Source organism: Mustela lutreola, chromosome X (assembly GCF_030435805.1).
Source record: "Mustela lutreola isolate mMusLut2 chromosome X, mMusLut2.pri, whole genome shotgun sequence".
Taxonomy (NCBI): domain Eukaryota; kingdom Metazoa; phylum Chordata; class Mammalia; order Carnivora; family Mustelidae; genus Mustela; species Mustela lutreola.
Genome location: NC_081308.1, coordinates 11,625,916 through 11,646,628, shown reverse-complemented (window position 1 = coordinate 11,646,628; position 20,713 = coordinate 11,625,916). Strand labels below are relative to the sequence as shown.

At 43.3% G+C, this 20,713-nt stretch overlaps 1 protein-coding gene across 1 annotated transcript in view; it reads left to right on the top strand.

The window, feature by feature from the left end:
* The first annotated feature begins 1,111 nt into the window (after positions 1–1,111).
* The window catches only part of PIR (pirin), a 233,775-nt gene continuing 214,173 nt past the window's right edge, over positions 1,112–20,713 (top strand). Inside the window, exons 1-2 of the mRNA XM_059158401.1 lie at positions 1,112–1,207; positions 19,540–19,632. Coding sequence (XP_059014384.1) covers positions 1,112–1,207; positions 19,540–19,632 — 189 coding nt within the window. The remainder of the gene's footprint in view (positions 1,208–19,539; positions 19,633–20,713) is intronic.

The window sequence follows — 20,713 nt, the reverse complement described above, 5'->3', positions numbered from 1 at the left end:
TCATAGATGGAAAAACTGAAGCACAGAGAGGCTTAGGAAGTGGCCTCAGGGCACACAGCAGGTGCTTGGTAACGCCGGGATCCAAACCGGAGCTCTCGGGTCTATGCTTCTGGCTAAAGCGTCTTTCGTGATTTGAGTAGGAATCTTTGAAGGAATGCGTTGTCTTTCGCTTGAAAATGAGTTTTAGAGATTTGGCGGCACGCTGTGCAAGCATTTGAAGTGGCGGAGAGGTGTGTTGTGTTTGTTCTGGGATACTCCGTTCAGTACAACTACTGGCCCACAGACAGAAAACTCTTTTGAATAACAATGGTGGGGTATAGACCAGTCTTCAAATACTGGATTGGTGTCAAGGACACCTCCTCCTTCGGTTTCCTGCGCTCTTGAAAACTTCCTGACAAAGCCCAAAGATTTCTTGCCGCTCAAGTTGGCCCTGAACTTGAGGGAGAGATGGATGGATCTTTAAATTTGGTGATCTTCGAAGATCCTTTCAGTGCCAAGATCTTAAACGTGCTCTGGTGAGAGTCACAGACCTCACAAATTTCCTCCCTGTTCCCATAGTCACCACGTAAATCTCTCTCAGCCTCCCGGTAGCACCTACCTCGTGGGGCAGCAATGAGATAAAGCAGATAAAGGGGCGCCTGGCTGGCCCAGTCAATCGAGCATGCAGCTCTTAACCACAAGGTCCCGAGTTCCAGTCCCAGGCTGGGTGTGGAGCTGGCTCCAAAAAATACAAAAAAACCCCCAAAAAACCATATAAAGCACTCATTAGAGGTTAGTAAGTGCCCAGCAGAGCTGTTATTGCTAAACCTTGTAAAAGATGGCTGTAGGATTGCATGAGATTGCAAATGATTAGTGGTACTAATGTATTAGCGCTTGTACATGTTCACCAGCATTATTGTTTTAAATTTCCTAACCCAGGTCTTCTACAGACTAAGCAGCCGATATATTGTAGCTGTTTATATTTGGGGCAGGTCTGAATTGAATATCCCTAATTTCGTGGTCTTTGGATGTGTCCTCCTTATGATTTGCCTTTTTTGTTGCTGTCCTCCCCCACCCTTTGGCCCTCTAACCTCTACACTTCAGTGTAGGAACACTCTTTTGAGACTTCAGCATGGCATCCTCCAAGAAAGTGATCCTGTCCGTGCTCAGCTGGGGGCAGTCGGAAGGGATTGGAGCCAGGGTCCGAAGAAGCACTGGCAGACCCGAGGTAAGCTGCTTGGGGAGCTGTTTTCGTGCTTTCCTGAAGAAGGTGCTGGTGGGATACTGAGGCTTACCTTGGGAAGAGAGGGCTTGGGGCAATCATGAGCTGCTTTATTGGGGGGGGGGGCACGGCTGTGAACTCTGAGGGGGTTTCGCTAACTCGGGCACAGAGGTCTGGCACAGAAGGTGCAGCTGAAGCCTCTCCACCCCTCTCCGCATTCACTCGTCCTACCCTGAGTTGAGCCTCATCACCAAATATGCCCACTATATAGCCCCAAGTTGACTCCCCCGCAATTCAAAGCACCAAGGAGTAACATTAGGTCCCGGTTCCAAATTCCCAGGGGAAAGCATCTGCTTGGCTTGGTTTGGGTCCCGTCTCCCTCCCGCTTGGCCAGTTAGCCTTGCAAAGGATTTGGGTTTGTGGACAAACCACAGAGCCCCAACTCTGTGGACCTCCTGTGGGGATGGGGGTGTGAGAAGGCTTCTCTCATAGATGATTTTAGGTTAGGTAGACCTCTTTCAGCATGAGAGAGCAGTTTTATTTGAAAATTGCAGAGAATGTGGGACTTGCAGAAAAGAATATCTTATTTGTACAGAAAGGTATCAAGTGGTGATTATAGCCCACGGAAAATAGTGCTCATCACCATCACAGATTCCAAAAACATTTTTTGATTGCAGTATAACTAACCTATGACATTGTAAGTTTCAGGTAAACAACACAGAAGAGAGAAATTTAGTATTTATATATATCGCAAAACAATCACCACAATCGGTCTAGTTAACATCTGTCACCATACGTAGTTAGACAACTTTTTTTTTTCCTTGTGATGAGAACTTTTCAGATGTACTCTCTTAGCAGCTTCTAAGTGTGCAGAACAATGATGTTGATTACAGTCACCATGCTGTACATGACATCCCCAGGACTTAATGATATCATAACTTATAACTGCAACTGTGTACTTTTTGAACACCTTGACATATTTCGCCCACCCCCCACCCCCCACCTTTGGCAAAAACCATGAAGCTGTTCTCTGTGTCTGTGCGCTTGGTTCATTTATATATTTTCTGATTCCACGTGTAAGTGAGCTCTTATGGTATTTGGCTTTCTCTATTTCACTTAGCATAATGCCTTCAAGATCTACCCATGTTGTTACACATGACAAGATCTCATTTTTTATGGCTAAGTAGTATCTCAGTGTGTGTGTGTGTGTGTGTGTGTGTGTGTGTGTACACACATATATATCATATTGTCGTTTTCCATTCAGTGGGTATTAGGGTGATTTCCAGGTCTTGGCTATTGTGGGAAAATGCTGCAATGAATGTGGGGGTGCAGATCCCTTTCTGGAAGTTAGTGTTTTTGTTTTCTTGGGGTGAACACCGAGCAGTGGGATCGCTGGATCATATGGTAGTCCTATTGTTAATTTTTCGAGGAAGCTCCTACTGTTTTCCATAGTGGCTGCACCAATTTACATTCCTACCGACAGGGCACAAGGGTTCCTTTTCCTCCACACCCTTCCCTACACTTGTTATTTCTTGGCTCTCTGATGCTAGCCATTCTGACAGGTGTGAGGTCATCTTTCACTGTGGTTTGGATTTGCATTTCCCTCCCTGGTGATTAGTGATGTTGATCGCCCCCCACCCCTGCCGCCAGATATTTTTGAATAAAGGAAGAAGTATATTAGGGAAATGGATTCTTTTTTCTTTTTTATTTTTTTTAAGATTTAATTTGTTATTTATTTATTTGTCAGAGAGAGAGAGAGGGAACACAAGCAGGCAGAGGTGGAGAGAGAAGCAGGCTCCCTGCCAAGCAAGGAGCCCGATGCGGGACTCGATCCCAAGACCCTGAGATTATGACCTGAGCCGAAGGCAGCGGCTTAACCCACTGAGCCACCCAGGCGTCCCTGGATTTTTTTTTTTTTTTTTTTAAATGAGGTCAGTTTGTTCTTCTGCCTAAAATTGGCTCTGGCTTTCTTATGCTCTTTCGTTTTCACCCGTGAATGTCACTGGGGGTCCATCAGGCATTGTTTTCCAAAGGGTACAAGCAAATAAGGATTACACACAAACAAGATTATTCTAAGTTCTAAATGGACAGTGGGTGTTGGGGACACGGAGATGGATGTGCTATCATATTCTACTAGGCCGCATCACTGAAAGAACAATTATGAGGAATTTGGACACCCATTAGTAAAGCCATTATTGTGCGTCGAGGGTAGCTAATTCTTTAATGACTCCATCTGTCAGGACATATCTGCTGAAGCCTTCTAAATATTTTTAGTCCTGTCAACCCCTTACGTAGTCTGATGAAACCAACGCGTTTCTTCTCAGAGTAACACATATTTTTTACAATTGTATTTATTTGATGGAGAGGGAGAGTGAAGGAACACAAACAGGGAGTGGCAGAGGGAGAGGGATATGAACTCGTGGCCTGGGCTGAAGGCAGATGCTTAACCCACGGAGCCACCCAGGTGCCCCAGAATAATATTTTTTTAATGTGTGAAATAAAATACATAGGATTACAAAGGAAAACATATGGCAATATGGTGAGCAGAATATTACAAAACAAATTTGTAATCTAGTAATTTGCATTAAGTAACAAGACTCAGTGACAGGTCATATCACTACCTAATTTCAAAGCTGCGAGGGACATCGAGAGTAATAGTTCCCTATACTGGGGCGCCCGGGTGACTCAGTCAGTTGAGCATCGGACTCTTGGTTTCGGCTCAGGTCATGATCTCAGGGTCTGAGGTCGAGCCCCACCTCCCAATAAATAAATAAATCTTTTAAAAAGTAGTTCAGTATACCTGTAGCAACTGTCACGTTATATGAAACGGCTTTGAGTTCTAGTGGTGACAGGGTCGCAGGTGCTGGTGATTTACTGTGCTGCTTTGACTGCATTCATGGTTAAAGTATTACATTCCAGCGGTGCCTGGGTGGCTCAGTGGGTTAAAGCCTCTGCCTTCGACTCGGGTCATGATCCCAGGGTCCTGGGATCGAGCCCCACATCGAGCTCTCTGCTCAGCGGGGAGCCTGCTTCCCCCTCTCTCTCTGCCTGTCTCTCTGCCTACTTGTAGTCTCTGTCAAATAAATTAAAAAATCTTAAAAAAAAAAATAAAGTATTACATTCCAGCCTGGAGATGGTTGCTGGGGACGCTTACTTACCAGTGTGAATGTACTTCCTGACACTGAAGTGTTTACTTAAAAAAAAGTTAAAATGGTAAATTTTCTTATATATATTTTACTACCAAAAAAAAATTCCAGATGAAAAAACAATTTTCAGTTAGAGGTTAGTGAAAATCAAGATGTAATTTTTTTCCCCAGCTGCCCTGAATTCTATCCGTGGTACCCAGTTAAGAGTCCCTGGCTGAAAACCTGTGCTTTAAAGACACCCACATTCTACTGATTCAGAGGGTCTCCCGTTTATGCCTCTACCCTAAGGAAAAATATGTGGATTGGAATTATTCATAATGCCGTCACCCTGGTTTAATCATGATTAAGACGGAGATTGTTTCCTTTTTTTCTCCATTATAGCTGTACGTTTTACGTCATGGGGATTATATAAACTAAACAATTTTCTGTCCTTGTTTTCATTTAACAGGGTAACATAAGCACTTCCCATGGAAATATAAATTCTTCATGCACATCTATTTTTTTTTTTTTTTTTTGAGAGAGAGAGCACGCACACATGTGAGGCCAGGAGGGACAGAGAGAGAGGGAGAATGTCAAGCAGGTCCCATGCCCGGTCCGGAGCCCGACGGGGGGGCTCGGTCTCACAATTCTGAGATCACAACCTGAGCTGAAATCAGGAGTCTGATGCTTGACCGACTGAGCCACCCAGGCGGCCCCTTCACGAACATCATTTAAGTCACTGTGACATGTTCCCGTGTCCGGCACAGTGTTACTGTCTTAGTCATGGACCTACTTTTGACCATTTAGGTTGTCACCATACTGTTAGCGTGGCAGAAGGCAGACCCCCTCACCCTCCAGTCCTCAGAGAAGGGAAGCACTGATGTGGTTTCGGGGCGGTACGTTTGAAACTTTTTGTGCCAAGGCTTCGTCTCTAAAGAAACATCGCCGACCCTTTGGAGCCCAAAGCTATTTTAGTGTAGAATTTACACCAGTGTGTGGTATGAGTGGCCCTCAGCAACCGGTTCCCTATGGCCGTAAATGAGGAAGTAGAGGTATTTACAAAGCTTTCACTGAGCCTTTTGGTGATGAACAATAAAGCAGAGATGGGGCGGGGTTGGCTTTCATCACGATTCTGTGCGGGCCAAGGCTGCCAAGCTGGAACGTGGATGATGATTGCATAGTGCGATGTTTGGGCTCCCTCAGCTGTGCTCCCAGCAGGAGGGAAACCCACGACTCATTTGTACCCGCCTCTGGGCTCCGCTCCCCCTTCCACTTGGACACCCCTTGGTGGAACATGATTTTCCTGGGGCCAATGTCAGACATTTTTTTTTTAATTATGAAGAATTGCAAACCTAGAAGAATAGAGAAAAGAGTGTAATGAGTCCCCACGTACCCAATCTCCATAGTGATCAACTCCCAGACTTTCTCGTTTCCTCTATACTTCCCATCTGTTCCTGCACTCAAAATATTTTATTTTATTATTATTATTTTTAAAGATTTTATTTATTTGACAGAGAGAGATCACAAGTAGGCAGAGAGGCAGGCAGAGAGAGAGGAAGGGAAGCAGGCTCCCCGCTGAGCAGAGAGCCCGATGTGGGACTTGATCCCAGGGGACCCTGAGACCATGACCTGAGCTGAAGGCAGAGGCTTTAACCCACTGAGCCACCCAAACACCCCTGCATTCAAAGTATTTTAAAGGTGAATCGTTCCATTTTACTTGTAAATATTTCAGTTTGTGTTTCTAAAAGATTGCAACTTTAAGAAATTAAACTATAACCCCATTACATACTTAAAAATTATGAGTCTCCTGATATCGTCAAATAACCTTGAGAAATCTTGGTCCTTATTGATACAGCCTGTGTAGATGGCGCTGTCCATTATCGAGGTCTCTGGGTGCTGAATCATGGTAGAGGGGCATGGAGTCAGAGCTCAAGTCCATTCAAGGCTGAATCTAGATCTCAGTCTGGATTTCATGCTGCCAGTTTCCTTCTGCCTTTTCAGTGATTTCTTTTTAAGATTTTATTTTTATTTATTTATTTGAGAGAGAGAATGAGGGAAAGTGAACATAAGAGGGGAGAGTCAGGGGAAGAAGCAGATTCCCCACTGAGCAGGGAGCCCGATGCAGGACTCAATCCTGGGACTCCATGATCATGACCTGAGCAGAAGGCAGTCCCTCAGCCAACTGAGCCACCCAGGCACCCCTGTGCTTTTTCATCCTTACAGTCGGGCCCCTGCCTCGATGCTGAGTAGGCCCAGGAGGTAGTCGCAGTTGCTGGAGTCTGTCTTCGACGGGTCTTTCCCTTCTGCTGCGCCCATGTTGCCTTGACACAGGAGAGCGTGGTGTTGGCTGTTGGCTGTTGGCTGTTGGGAGGGCAGGATCTCAGCTGGTCCCAGGCCACTGCCAGGACATTATTGCCCTCTGTCCCTGTGTAAGGGTTTGTGTTTCTCTTTTGAAAACCCAAGGTCTAGGGTGAGCCTGAAGGCTCCCCGCTTTTCAGAGACCCATGCTCATTCTATCTTAGTTCATCATTTTTCGTTCCTTCTTAGTGCATCGCCTTATGGTCTGAGACAGCTGTTGGGGCAATAGCAACCATTGGGCGCAGGGAGGACAGAGAGAGCAAACAGCAAGGTGCCACTATCCATCTTTTTAAAAAGTAGATATATGAAGGACTTCCCTAAAAGGCTCACCCAGCGATTTCTACATACCTCCCACTAGCCAGAGTCAGTCATGTGACCACATACAACTGCGAGGGTGCCTTAGGATGTAACCCAAGGACCACTTGGGATGTCTTTAGTACCTTCTGTGCACGCAGAATTATTTTAGAGGCAGCAGAGCAGCATAAAAAAGCATAACGTTGGCTCTGTCTTCAAGAAACGGACGTTCCTGGTAGCTAGGTCCGGTGTTTCCTGATTTAAATAAAATGCCAGGCAGCTGGAGCCTAAGGGAATGTCACAGACTGGATGGGTGGTGGCCACAGGTCTTGATGGGCCTTCTCAGGATATCAAAGGAAATAGCTTTGAAGCTGCCACCTGAATTTGGCAGTTAAAGGACTTGGAACAGTGTGAGGGAAAGGATCTTCTCCTTTAGTTCAAAAGCTTTGAGAAGCTCATCAGTTTAATATGTAGAGAGAGAAAGGTGTGGATGAGTTGGCAACCAAGTCAAAATGTAGAAAATCCGAGTTCTATCAATCAAATCCTGCCTACGGATCACAAGGCATGCCCCTCACGTGCCCTTGAATACTTGCTAAATGTTTCCTGAATGTTAGGAACTTGATTTATTCCTTTAAAAGACTTTATTTGACAGAGAGAGAGTGCACTCAAGCAGGGGGAGGGGCAGAAAGAGGGGGAGAAGCAGTCTCCCCACTGAGCAGGGAACCTGACCCTGGGCTCCATCCCGGACCCTGGGATCATGACCTGAGCTGTAGACAGATGCCTAACTGGCTGAGCCACCCAGGTGCCACCAGAATGTTAGGAACCTTAATAAGTCCTAATGCCCAGCCCGGCAAATCACAGTCTAGTACAGTAGTCTGATGCTTGTTAGAGGAAGAGTACAGTAGTACTCTTGCTTGTTAGAGGAAGAGTGTCTCATATTACGCCCCATCTCTTGGCCATAAACACTACATCCTTCTGGCTCTTCTCGACCTGCCCCCGGCTACTGCAGACTTTTGCTTGTGCTGCCTTTTCTTCCTCTGCGCATCCCCGTGTCATGGATTGGTGACCAGAAGTTTCGAGTGTGCAGTCGGTGTTGAGCAAACAGTCCTTGCCAGGTGATGACCCTTGTCCTGCGAGCGGCGGCTGGTGATGAGGGGGGGGGGCCTGGAAAGAAGGAACCTCTGCTTTCCACCATTCAGTTCATAGCAGGACATACTTGCTCATGGGAAACTCTTTCCACTTTTTTTTTTACACAGTTTTTTCTTTTGCATGTATGTGTGTGTGATGGTATTTTTACTCCTCTGCTGCAGCATAATGGCTGGTGTCTTAGCTTCAAGTGTCCCGCAGAGTGATTTGATATTTATGTACGTTACGAACTAGTCGCTGCCCAAGCCTGGCCACCACCTGTCAGCAGACAGCGCTGGCTGTCCTCTCTGTCCCCGTGACTTACGTATTTTGTGACTGGACGTTTCTACCTCTTCAGCCCCTTCCCCTGTCTCTCGGACAACAAACTGGTACCAAGAAGCAATACATATTCATCTCCTCTTTACCCATATTTTAATATCAGAAAATCCTAATAGTGTGGAACTAAAAAGCCACCTTAAAAAGCCATCTGAAGCCTTTCTTTTGCATGTGGGGACGGTGTGGCTCGGAGACGGGTCGGTGCACACCCCGGCCACTGGTCTCAAACCCACAGCGCTCTAGGCATTGGCCCCGCTGCCAGGCACTCATTGTTTCCAGTGCTTCAAGCTGCATATTATCCAGTGAGAGGAAAAATACATAATACGAGAGGAGCATTTTCGCCGTCTTCCTCCCAGCCCTGGTTCCATTCACGGGCTTTCATTGAGCTGAAGTGGATTTATGGGTGACGGGTTAAGACTGGAAAGGTCTAGGTCTGATTTTCCCTGGAAGGGGCTGAGTGCTGGCGGGGGGGAGAGAGTCCATTCAGGAGGCGAGAGGGGAGGAGGAGGAGAAGAGTGTGCTGTCTCCCGGGGGTGCAAAGTTGAGAGGGCATGCGGGGTGAGGAGCTGAGTGAGAGGGGCCGGAACTATTGGGGACTTGCCGGGCAGCTGTGAGGGTGGTTTGAAATGGACTTTGAGGTTGAAGCGCCCTCTTGGGTGTTTGGGGGGAGGATTCAATAAAGGGTTTGTTTTTCAGTTACCTTTTAGTATTTCACTGCATGAAACACAGGATTGGGATGGGCTGCAAAGTGGCCCAGCTTTTTAATGGGTGACAGGCCACATTTTAAAGTGAAGGAACTGAGACTTGGTTATGTGAAAAACTTGCGGTAGCTTGTTAAATTTATGTGTGTGCACACTATCTGGGGTGTGTGTGTGTGTGTGTGTGTGTGTGTGTTTTCCCATGGAACGTGAAAATCAGAGAGTTGAAACCAGAGACAGGGACAAAGAGAGGGTCTAGTACTCTCTAGAATAATTTCTAGCAGCATGACCCAGTAGACTCCCGGAGATAAACACGCAACTTAAAAATGTAATTAGCTCGGGGGAGGAGTCAAGATGGCGGAGAAGTAGCAAGCTGAGACTGCTTCAGCTAGCCGGAGATCAGCTAGATAGCTTATCTAAAGATTGCAAACACCTGAAAATCCATCGGCAGATCGAAGAGAAGAAGAACAGCAATTCTGGAAACAGAAAAACAACCACTTTCTGAAAGGTAGGACCGGCGGAGAAGTGAATCCAAAGCGACGGGAAGATAGACCCCGGGGGGAGGGGCCGGCTCCCGGCAAGCGGCGGAGCAACCGCGCACAAAATCAGGACTTTTAAAAGTCTGTTCCGCTGAGGGACATCGCTCCAGAGGCTAAACCGGGGCGAAGCCCATGCGGGGTCAGCGTGGCCTCAGGTCCCGCAGGGTCACAGAAGGATCGGGGGTGTCTGAGTGTCGCAGAGCTTGCGGGTATTGGAACGGGAAAGCCGGCTACAGAGACAGAGCCGACAGTAAGCTCGCAGCTCCGTGTTACCTTGAACCGGTCGCAGGCTCGGTGAGCTCGGAGCGCGGCCGGAGGTCAGGCAGACGGGAGTAACTGGGCGCTGTTCTCTGAGGGCGCACTGAGGAGTGGGGCCCTGGGCTCTCGGCTCCTCCGGGCCGGAGACCAGGAGGCCGCCATTTGTATTCCCGTCCTCTGGAACTCTACGGAAAGCGCTCAGGGAACAAAAGCTCCTGAAAGCAAACCCGAGCGGATTACTCACCCCGGCCCCGGGTAAGGGCGGTTTAATTCCGCCTGGGGCAAAGACACTTGAGAATCACTACAACAGGCCCCTCCCCCAGAAGATCAACAAGAAATCCAGCCGAGACCAAGTTCACCTACCAAGGAGTGCGGTTTCAATACCAAGGAGAGCAGCAGAATTCCAGAGGAGGAGAAAGCCAAGCACGGAACTCATGGCTTTTTTCCTGTGATTTTTTTTAGTCTTGCAGTTAATTTAATTTTTTCTTTTTCATTTTTTTTTTTTTCTAGCCTTCGGGTAAAATTTTTTTTTTTTTAACTGTTACCTTTTTATTTTTTAACGATTTTTTACTAGTTTATCTAATATATATATTTTTTTTTTTACATTTTTCTTAGGTGTTTTCTTTTTTTAAAAAAAATTCTTTTCTTTTTTTTTTTTTTTTTTTTTTTTTTTTTTCTTTTTTCTTTTTTCTTTCTTCCTTTTTGAACCTCTTTTTATCCCCTTTCTCCCCACTCACGATTTTGGATCTCTTCTAATTTGGCTAAAGCATATTTTCCTGGGGTTGTTGCCACCCTTTTAGTATTTTACTTGCCCCTTCATTTACTCTTCTCTGGACAAAATGACAAGACGTAAAAATTCACCACAAAAAAAAGAACAAGAGGCAGTACCGAAGGCTAGGGACCTAATCAATACAGACATCGGTAATATGTCAGATCTAGAGTTCAGAATGACAATTCTCAAGGTTCTAGCCGGGCTCGAAAAAGGCATGGAAGATATTAGAGAAACCCTCTCGAGAGATATAAAAGCCCTTTCTGGAGAAATAAAAGAACTAAAATCTAACCAAGTTGAAATCAAAAAAGCTATTAATGAGGTGCAATCAAAAATGGAGGCTCTCACTGCTAGGATAAATGAGGCAGAAGAAAGAATTAGTGATATAGAAGACCAAATGACAGAGAATAAAGAAGCTGATCAAAAGAGGGACAAACAGCTACTGGACCACGAGGGGAGAATTCGAGAAATAAGTGACACCATAAGACGAAACAACATTAGAATAATTGGGATTCCAGAAGAAGAAGAAAGTGAGAGGGGAGCAGAAGGTATACTGGAGAGAATTATTGGGGAGAATTTCCCCAATATGGCAAAGGGAACAAGCATCAAAATTCAGGAGGTTCAGAGAATGCCCCTCAAAATAAATAAGAATAGGCCCACACCCCGTCACATAATAGTAAAATTTACAAGTCTCAATGACAAAGAGAAAATCCTGAAAGCAGCCCGGGAAAAGAAGTCTGTAACATACAATGGTAAAAATATTAGATTGGCAGCTGACTTATCCACAGAGACCTGGCAGGCCAGAAAGAGCTGGCATGATATTTTCAGAGCACTAAACGAGAAAAACATGCAGCCAAGAATACTATATCCAGCTAGGCTATCATTGAAAATAGAAGGAGAGATTAAAAGCTTCCAGGACAAACAACAACTGAAAGAATTTGCAAATACCAAACCAGCTCTACAGGAAATATTGAAAGGGGTCCTCTAAGCAAAGAGAGAGCCTACAAGTGGTAGATCAGAAAGGAACAGAGACCATATACAGTAACAGTCACCTTACAGGCAATACAATGGCACTAAATTCATATCTCTCAATAGTTACCCTGAATGTGAATGGGCTAAATGCCCCTGTCAAAAGACACAGGGTATCAGAATGGATAAAAAAACAAAACCCATCTATATGTTGCCTCCAAGAAACACATTTTAAGCCCGAAGACACCTCCAGATTTAAAGTGAGGGGGTGGAAAAGAATTTACCATGCTAATGGACATCAGAAGAAAGCAGGAGTGGCAATCCTTATATCAGATCAATTAGATTTTAAGCCAAAGACTGTAATAAGAGATGAGGAAGGACACTATATCATACTCAAAGGGTCTGTCCAACAAGAAGATTTAACAATTTTAAATATCTATGCCCCCAACGTGGGAGCAGCCAACTATATAAACCAATTAATAACAAAATCAAAGAAACACATAAACAACAATACAATAATAGTAGGGGACTTTAACATTCCCCTCACTGAAATGGACAGGTCATCCAAGCAAAAGATCAGCAAGGAAATAAAGGCCTTAAATGACACACTGGACCAGATGGACATCACAGATATATTCAGAATATTTCATCCCAAAGCAACAGAATACACATTCTTCTCTGGTGCACATGGAACATTCTCCAGAATAGATCACATCCTCGGTCCTAAATCAGGACTCAACCGGTATCAAAAGATTGGGATCATTCCCTGCATATTTTCAGACCACAATGCTCTAAAGCTAGAACTCAACCACAAAAGGAAGTTTGGAAAGAACCCAAATACATGGAGACTAAACAGTATCCTTCTAAAGAATGAATGGGTCAACCGGGAAATTAAAGAAGAATTGAAAAAAATCATGGAAACAAATGATAATGAAAATACAACGGTTCAAAATCTGTGGGACACAACAAAGGCAGTCCTGAGAGGAAAATATATAGCGGTACAAGCCTTTCTCAAGAAACAAGAAAGGTCTCAGGTACACAACCTAACCCTACACCTAAAGGAGCTGGAGAAAGAACAAGAAAGAAACCCTAAGCCCAGCAGGAGAAGAGAAATCATAAAGATCAGAGCAGAAATCAATGAAATAGAAACCAAAAAAACAATAGAACAAATCAACGAAACTAGGAGCTGGTTCTTTGAAAGAATTAATAAAATTGATAAACCCCTGGCCCGACTTATCAAAAAGAAAAGAGAAAGGACCCAAATAAATAAAATCATGAATGAAAGAGGAGAGATCACAACTAACACCAAGGAAATACAAACTATTATAAGAACATACTATGAGCAACTCTACTCCAACAAATTTGACAATCTGGAAGAAATGGATGCATTCCTAGAAACATATAAACTACCACAACTGAACCATGAAGAAATAGAAAGCCTGAACAGACCCATAACCAGTAAGGAGATTGAAACAGTCATTAAAAATCTCCAAACAAACAAAAGCCCAGGGCCAGACGGCTTCCCGGGGGAATTCTACCAAACATTTAAAGAAGAACTAATTCCTATTCTCCTGAAACTGTTCCAAAAAATAGAAATGGAAGGAAAACTTCCAAACTCATTTTATGAGGCCAGCATCACCTTGATCCCAAAACCAGACAAGGATCCCACCAAAAAAGAGAGCTATAGACCGATATCCTTGATGAACACAGATGCGAAAATACTCAACAAAATACTAGCCAATCGGATTCAACAGTACATTAAAAAGATTATTCACCACGACCAAGTGGGATTTATTCCAGGGCTGCAAGGTTGGTTCAACATCCGCAAATCAGTCAATGTGATACAACACATCAATAAAAGTAAGAACAAGAACCATATGATACTCTCAATAGATGCTGAAAAAGCATTTGACAAAGTACAACATCCCTTCCTGATCAAAACTCTTCAAAGTGTAGGGATAGAGGGCACATACCTCAATATCATCAAAGCCATCTATGAAAAACCCACCGCAAATATCATTCTCAATGGAGAAAAACTGAAAGCTTTTCCGCTAAGGTCAGGAACACGGCAGGGATGTCCATTATCACCACTGCTATTCAACATCGTACTAGAGGTCCTAGCCTCAGCAATCAGACAACAAAAGGAAATTAAAGGCATCCAAATCGGCAAAGAAGAAGTCAAATTATCACTCTTCGCAGATGATATGATACTATATGTGGAAAACCCAAAAGACTCCACTCCAAAACTGCTAGAACTTATACAGGAATTCAGTAAAGTGTCAGGATATAAAATCAATGCACAGAAATCAGTTGCATTTCTCTACACCAACAGCAAGACAGAAGAAAGAGATATTAAGGAGTCAATCCCATTTACAATTGCATCAAAAACCATAAGATACCTAGGAATAAACCTAACCAAAGAGACACAGAATCTATACTCAGAAAACTATAAAGTACTCATGAAAGAAATTGAGGAAGACACAAAGAAATGGAAAAATGTTCCATGCTCCTGGATTGGAAGAATAAATATTGTGAAAATGTCTATGCTACCTAAAGCAATCTACACATTTAATGCAATTCCTATCAAAGTACCATCCATCTTTTTCAAAGAAATCGAACAAATAATTCTAAAATTTATATGGAACCAGAAAAGACCTCGAATAGCCAAAGGGATATTGAAAAAGAAAGCCAACGTTGGTGGCATCACAATTCCGGACTTCAAGCTCTATTACAAAGCTGTCATCATCAAGACAGCATGGTACTGGCACAAAAACAGACACATAGATCAATGGAACAGAATAGAGAGCCCAGAAATAGACCCTCAACTCTATGGTCAACTAATCTTCGACAAAGCAGGAAAGAATGTCCAATGGAAAAAAGACAGCCTTTTCAATAAATGGTGCTGGGAAAATTGGACAGCCACATGCAGAAAAATGAAATTGGACCATTTCCTTACACCACACACAAAAATAGACTCAAAATGGATGAAGGACCTCAATGTACGAAAGGAATCCATCAAAATCCTTGAGGAGAACACGGGCAGCAACCTCTTCGACCTCTGCCGCAGCAACATCTTCCTAGGAACAACGCAAAAGGCAAGGGAAGCAAGGGAAAAAATGAACTACTGGGATTTCATCAAGATCAAAAGCTTTTGCACAGCAAAGGAAACAGTTAACAAAATCAAAAGACAACTGACAGAATGGGAGAAGATATTTGCGAACGACATATCAGATAAAGGACTAGTGTCCAGAATCTATAAAGAACTTAGCAAACTCAACACCCAAAGAACAAATAATCCAATCAAGAAATGGGCAGAAGACATGAACAGACATTTCTGCAAAGAAGACATCCAGATGGCGAACAGACACATGAAAAAGTGCTCCATATCACTCGGCATCAGGGAAATACAAATCAAAACCACAATGAGATATCACCTCACACCAGTCAGAATGGCTAAAATCAACAAGTCAGGAAATGACAGATGCTGGCGAGGATGCGGAGAAAGGGGAACCCTCCTACACTGTTGGTGGGAATGCAAGCTGGTGCAGCCACTCTGGAAAACAGCATGGAGGTTCCTCAAAATGTTGAAAATAGAACTGCCCTATGACCCAGCAATTGCACTATTGGGTATTTACCCTAAAGATACAAATGTAGTGATCCAAAGGGACACATGCACCCGAATGTTTATAGCAGCAATGTCCACAATAGCCAAACTATGGAAAGAACCTAGATGTCCATCAACAGATGAATGGATCAAGAAGATGTGGTATATATACACAATGGAATACTATGCAGCCATCAAAAGAAATGAAATCTTGCCATTTGCAACAACATGGATGGAACTAGAGCGTATCATGCTTAGCGAAATAAGTCAAGCAGAGAAAGACAACTATCATATGATCTCCCTGATATGAGGAAGTGGTGATGCAACATGGAGGCTTAAGTGGGTAGAAGAATAAATGAAACAAGATGGGATTGGGAGGGAGACAAACCATAAGTGACTCTTAATCTCACAAAACAAACTGAGGGTTGCCGGGGGGAGGGGGTTGGGGAGAAGAGGGTGGGATTATGGACATTGGGGAGGGTATGTGATTTGGTGAGTGCTGTGAAGTGTGTAAACCTGGTGATTCACAGACCTGGGGATAAAAATATATGTATATAAAAAATATATGTTTATAAAAAATAAAAAATTAAAAAAAAAATGTAATTAGCTCGCCTGTAATTAGCTTGGGAAGCTGGAGAAAGGCTTAAAGTCTGAAAACAATGAGAAAGAAAGAAGAAAGTCTGAATAGTTTCATAGTCATTAGTGCAATGGAGTCAGTATTTTATTTTTTTAAAATATTTTAATTATTTATTTGACAGAAGGAGAGATCACAAGTAGTCAGAGCAGCAGGCAGAGAGAGGGGGGAAGCAGATTCCCCACTGAGCAGAGAGCCCCATGCGGGGCTCAATCCCAGGACCCTGGGATCATGACCTGAGCCGAAGGCAGACGCTTAACCCACTGAGCCACCCAGGCGCCCCTGGAGTCAGTATTTTAAAAGCCTGTGACAAAGGCGGCAGCTCCAGATGATTTTACAGATAAATTTCACCCAATATTTAATATTTAAGATACAGAAAATTCCAGTTCTGTGCAGACTGTCCAGGGAAAGGAAGCTCAAGGGAGTCTTCCCATCACTTCATGAAATGGCATTGCCTTGCAGTCAAGACCGGACAAGGACAGCAAGTGAAAGGATAATCACGTTGCTTTTATACACATTTTAGCAAGAATCATAAAATATTAACCACCCAGATACAGCAATGTATTAAAAAGATAATATATCGCCACAAAGTTTGGATTGCCGAAATGTAGCAATTTGGCTTGAGGTTGGTTAATCTAGTTACGTAATTTACCAACATTAAGAGATTACAGGAGAGGAAAAGTATCTCAATAATACAAAAAAAGGGTTCAATAAAATTCAACAACTGTGTATGTTCAAAAAATTAGTGAACTAGAAGAAGTGGGGATTCTTTCTTCTTATGAAGAGAATCTGCAGAAAACCTGCATTGAACAACCTGTGTGGTGGTGAATCAGAATAAAATCGGAGGAAGCAAGGACATCTATTACTGTCACTTCTCGGCATTGTTGTAGATATGCTAGCTTGCAAAAAGACAAGAGAAAGAAACAGAACGTGTAAGGCTGGACAACGAAGGGGAAAAACCCGTTATTTGCTGACGGGTGTTGGTTGGGATATTATTCCCAAATATTTACTGCCCACCCCCTGTGGGATTACACACTCCCCCCAGTTTTAGGTACATTAGCTGTGAGTCCCATAGGCAGGGTTTAAGTGCCCCCCTCCTGCCCTGGGCTTGGCCATGTCACATGCTGACACCAATGGGATGTGTTAACGTGATTGTGCCCTGTTGGCTTGGCTTCCATTTGCTCCTGTCCTTGGTTATGAGAACAGCATGTCCTAGATAGTGGACACTGTTTCAGCTTGGGATGAAGAATGACAAGCCGTGTGGAGGCCAGCCAAGCCTAGCAAAATCCAGAAAAAAAGCAGCCTGCCACACCTTTAATGCAACCAAAGGAATTTGTGAACTACTGGGCAAAAGCTTATTTAAAAAAAAAAAAAAAAGATTTTTGTTTATTCATTTAAGAGAGAAAGAGACAGCTCACGAGCAGGCAGAGGAAGGGGGGAGAAGCAGACTCCTGGCTGAGCAGGGAGCCCAGTGTGCAGCTTGATCCCAGAACCCGGGGATTATGATCTGAGCCGAAGGCAGACACTTAACAAGTGAGCCACCCAGGTGCCCCTGGGCAAAAGCTTATTGATAAATACACTGGTGGGGCGCCTGGGTGGCTCAGTGGGTTAAGCCTCTGCCTTCAGCTTGGGTCATGATCCCACGGTCCTGGGATCGAGCCCCGCATCGGCCTCTCTGCTCAGCGGGGGGCCTGCTTCCCCCTTCTCTCTCTCTGCCTGCCTCTCTGCCTACTTGTGATCTTTCTCTGTCAAATAAATAAATTAAAAAAAAATCTTTACAAAAAGATAAATACACTGGTGATCTGAATGTCTGGAAAGAAAACCTAAAGTATGGATAGATTATTAAAATTAAGAAAAATTAAGATTATCGTGGGTTAAGCCGCTGCCTTTGGCTCAGGTCATGATCTCAGGGTCCTGGGATCAAGTCCCGCATCGGGCTCTCTGCTCAGCAGGGAGCCTGCTTCCCTCTCTCTCTCTCTCCGCCTGCCTCTCCATCTACTTGTGATTTCTCTCTGTCAAATAAATAAATAAAACCTTTAAAAAAAAAGAAAGAAAAATTAAGATTATTAAAATTAAGAAAAAATTAAGAAAAGAAAGAAACCCAAAGTATGGATAGATTATTAAAATTAATAAGAACTTAGCAATGTTCAAAAATCACTTTCCTATTTACGTTTTTAATCCTTAATAGCATACTATTCAAAAACACGCTTTAAAAATCGTATTTACAGTGTCATTAGAAATGTTAGCTACAAAAATTAAAAATATATATATACAAAGTCTTTATGGAGAAAATTACGAACCCTATTGAAAGACATTTTAAAAGCCCCAAATAGGTGGAGATAAGTATGTTTATGTATAGGAAACCTCAGTATTATATAAATATCAACCTTCCCTAGGGACACCTGGGCGGCTTGGTCGCTTAAGCATCCCACTGTTGATTTCAGCTCAGGTCGTGTTCTCAGGGTCGTGGGATGGCTGAGCCTGCTTAAGATCGTGTCTCCCTCTCCCTCTGCCCTTCTCCCTGTGTTCATACATGTGCGTGCTCTCGCTCTCTCTCTCTCCAAAAAAAAAAAAAAAAAAAAAGGTCAATCTTTCCCACTTGGTCCATAGACTCAAAGAGATTCCAATCAGAAATACAACATTTCTATTTCCCTAAGCTTTTAAGTTTAATAAAAACTTTTGTAGAATAACAAATGGCCAGGAATGACCAAGATAGCTGTCAAGATATGCTGACGACTGCCTGATCTGTTTCTGCCTCTCTTGAACTTTTGTACAACATACCGGACACTGATGATCCATAGTTTTATTTTGACAGATAACGTTTACGTAGATATCTCAGAGTCAGCGTGACCTAAAATGACTACCTAAAATAACTATTTCAGGGCTGCTTCTTCTGTTAGATTCCCTGGGCATCTGGATGCCTCTCCCATCTTCCCAGGCACCATCCCTAGAAACCTGGGGGCGGGGCATCCAGTGCTCCTCTGTTTTTCATTCTCCATCTCTACTGCTGTTGCCTGAGTGGACCTTTGTTTTTGCCTGGACTAGTGAAAGTGCCTTCTGAATATTTGTCTCCTGTCTCTTCCTTCTCTCAGCCATCTTCCACTTGAATGCTAGAGGGATCTTTCTAAATCTGATCTTAACACGATTAAAACCCGTCACCTTCAGGATAAAACCCCAACTCCTTTGAGATTTGGCCCCTATCCTCAGCCCATCTCCCATCATAATTTCATGTGTATCTTTGCCTGGAGAGAGTAGTCTAACATATGTGTTAAATTGTCCTCCTCCAGAGCATTTATGATAATGCAGTCACTGGTGGGTTTTTTTTTTTTTTTTTTTGCATCTGTTTAGGAAAGACAGTACCTTGTTTGCGCTAACCCTTTAGATCTTAGATGATCATGAAATGTTTTTCCTCTCTTTGTAATTCTTATAAAATCAGCTCTTTAACTTAGTCAATCTGTGTGTGTGTGTGTGTGTGTGTGTGTTCTTGCCTGAAAATAACTGTCATTGCAAAAGTTTATCATTAGCTATGTCATTTTTGGTGAGTTTTGCTAGATCTATCCATGAATATATCCCCGACTAGTGTGGTTTAAAAGGCATATCTAATCTGCTGGATTTAATTTTTATTTCAGTTAAAAGATCTGGATCCATTTTTACTGTTTGATGAATTTAAAGGAGGTAGACCAGGTGGATTTCCTGATCACCCACATCGAGGTTTTGAGACAGTAAGTAAAATAATTGGACTCCAAACGTGAGTATTTTTGAATTTCCCTCTGTTATTAAATCTAGTAATCATTTCCTTTTTTTTTGAAGATTTATTTATTTGAGAGAGAAAGAGTGCGTGCACACATGGGGAGGAGGGGCCAAGGGAGAGGGATAGAAAATCTTAACCAGACTCTGAGCTGAGTATAAAGCTGTCTCAGGGCTCCATCTCATGACCGTGAGATCACAACCCAAGTCAAAGCCAAGAGTTAGATGCTCAACCAACTGTGCTGCCTAGGCACCCCAAAATCTAATAGTCACTTCTTGTTTTAAATGTTTGCTGACTTAAGTAAACTCTACACCCAACGTGGGGCTCAAACTCATGACCCTGAGATCAGGAGTCACATCGTCTTCTGATTGAGCCAGCCAGGTGCCCATAGTAATCATTTCTAATAGAAAACTCAAAGTTAGAAACCATGAATAATAGTTAAATTAATTTATGAGTTCTTAGCTATAGACTAGCTACTATGGCAAGCCACATACTTTACATGAAGTATATTCAAATTTAAATATTTACTGTTTTTAATATTCTTTGAATTTGTGCAACTGGGGACATTTTTATTTGAGCAGTTAATAAAGAACGAGAATTGGTTTCTGGGGCACCTGGGTGGCTCTGTCTTTAGGGTGTTGACCTCTTGATTTTGGCTTAGGTCATGATCTCGGGGTTGTGGGATCAAGCCCCGTGTGGGGCTCACACGCTGGGCATGAAGTCCAGTTGGAATTCTCTTTCTCTCTCTCCCTCTGTCCCTCCCCTATCCCCCCCAAAAAAAATTTTAAAAAAAGAATGGGCTTCTTAAAATATTTATATAATTAAAATAATTTGTGAAAGAAGAAACAATTTAAGATGTGATTTAAATAATTTTATGTAAAGAACTAGTTTTTATTCAAGAATATTCAGAAATGTGGAGCACCTGGGTGGCTCAGTGGGTTAAGCCTCTGCCTTCGGCTCAGGTCATGATCTCAGGGTCCTGGGATTGAGCCCTGCATCAGGCTCTCCGCTCGGTGGGAAGCCTGCTTCCCCCTCTCTCTGCCTGCCTCTCTGCC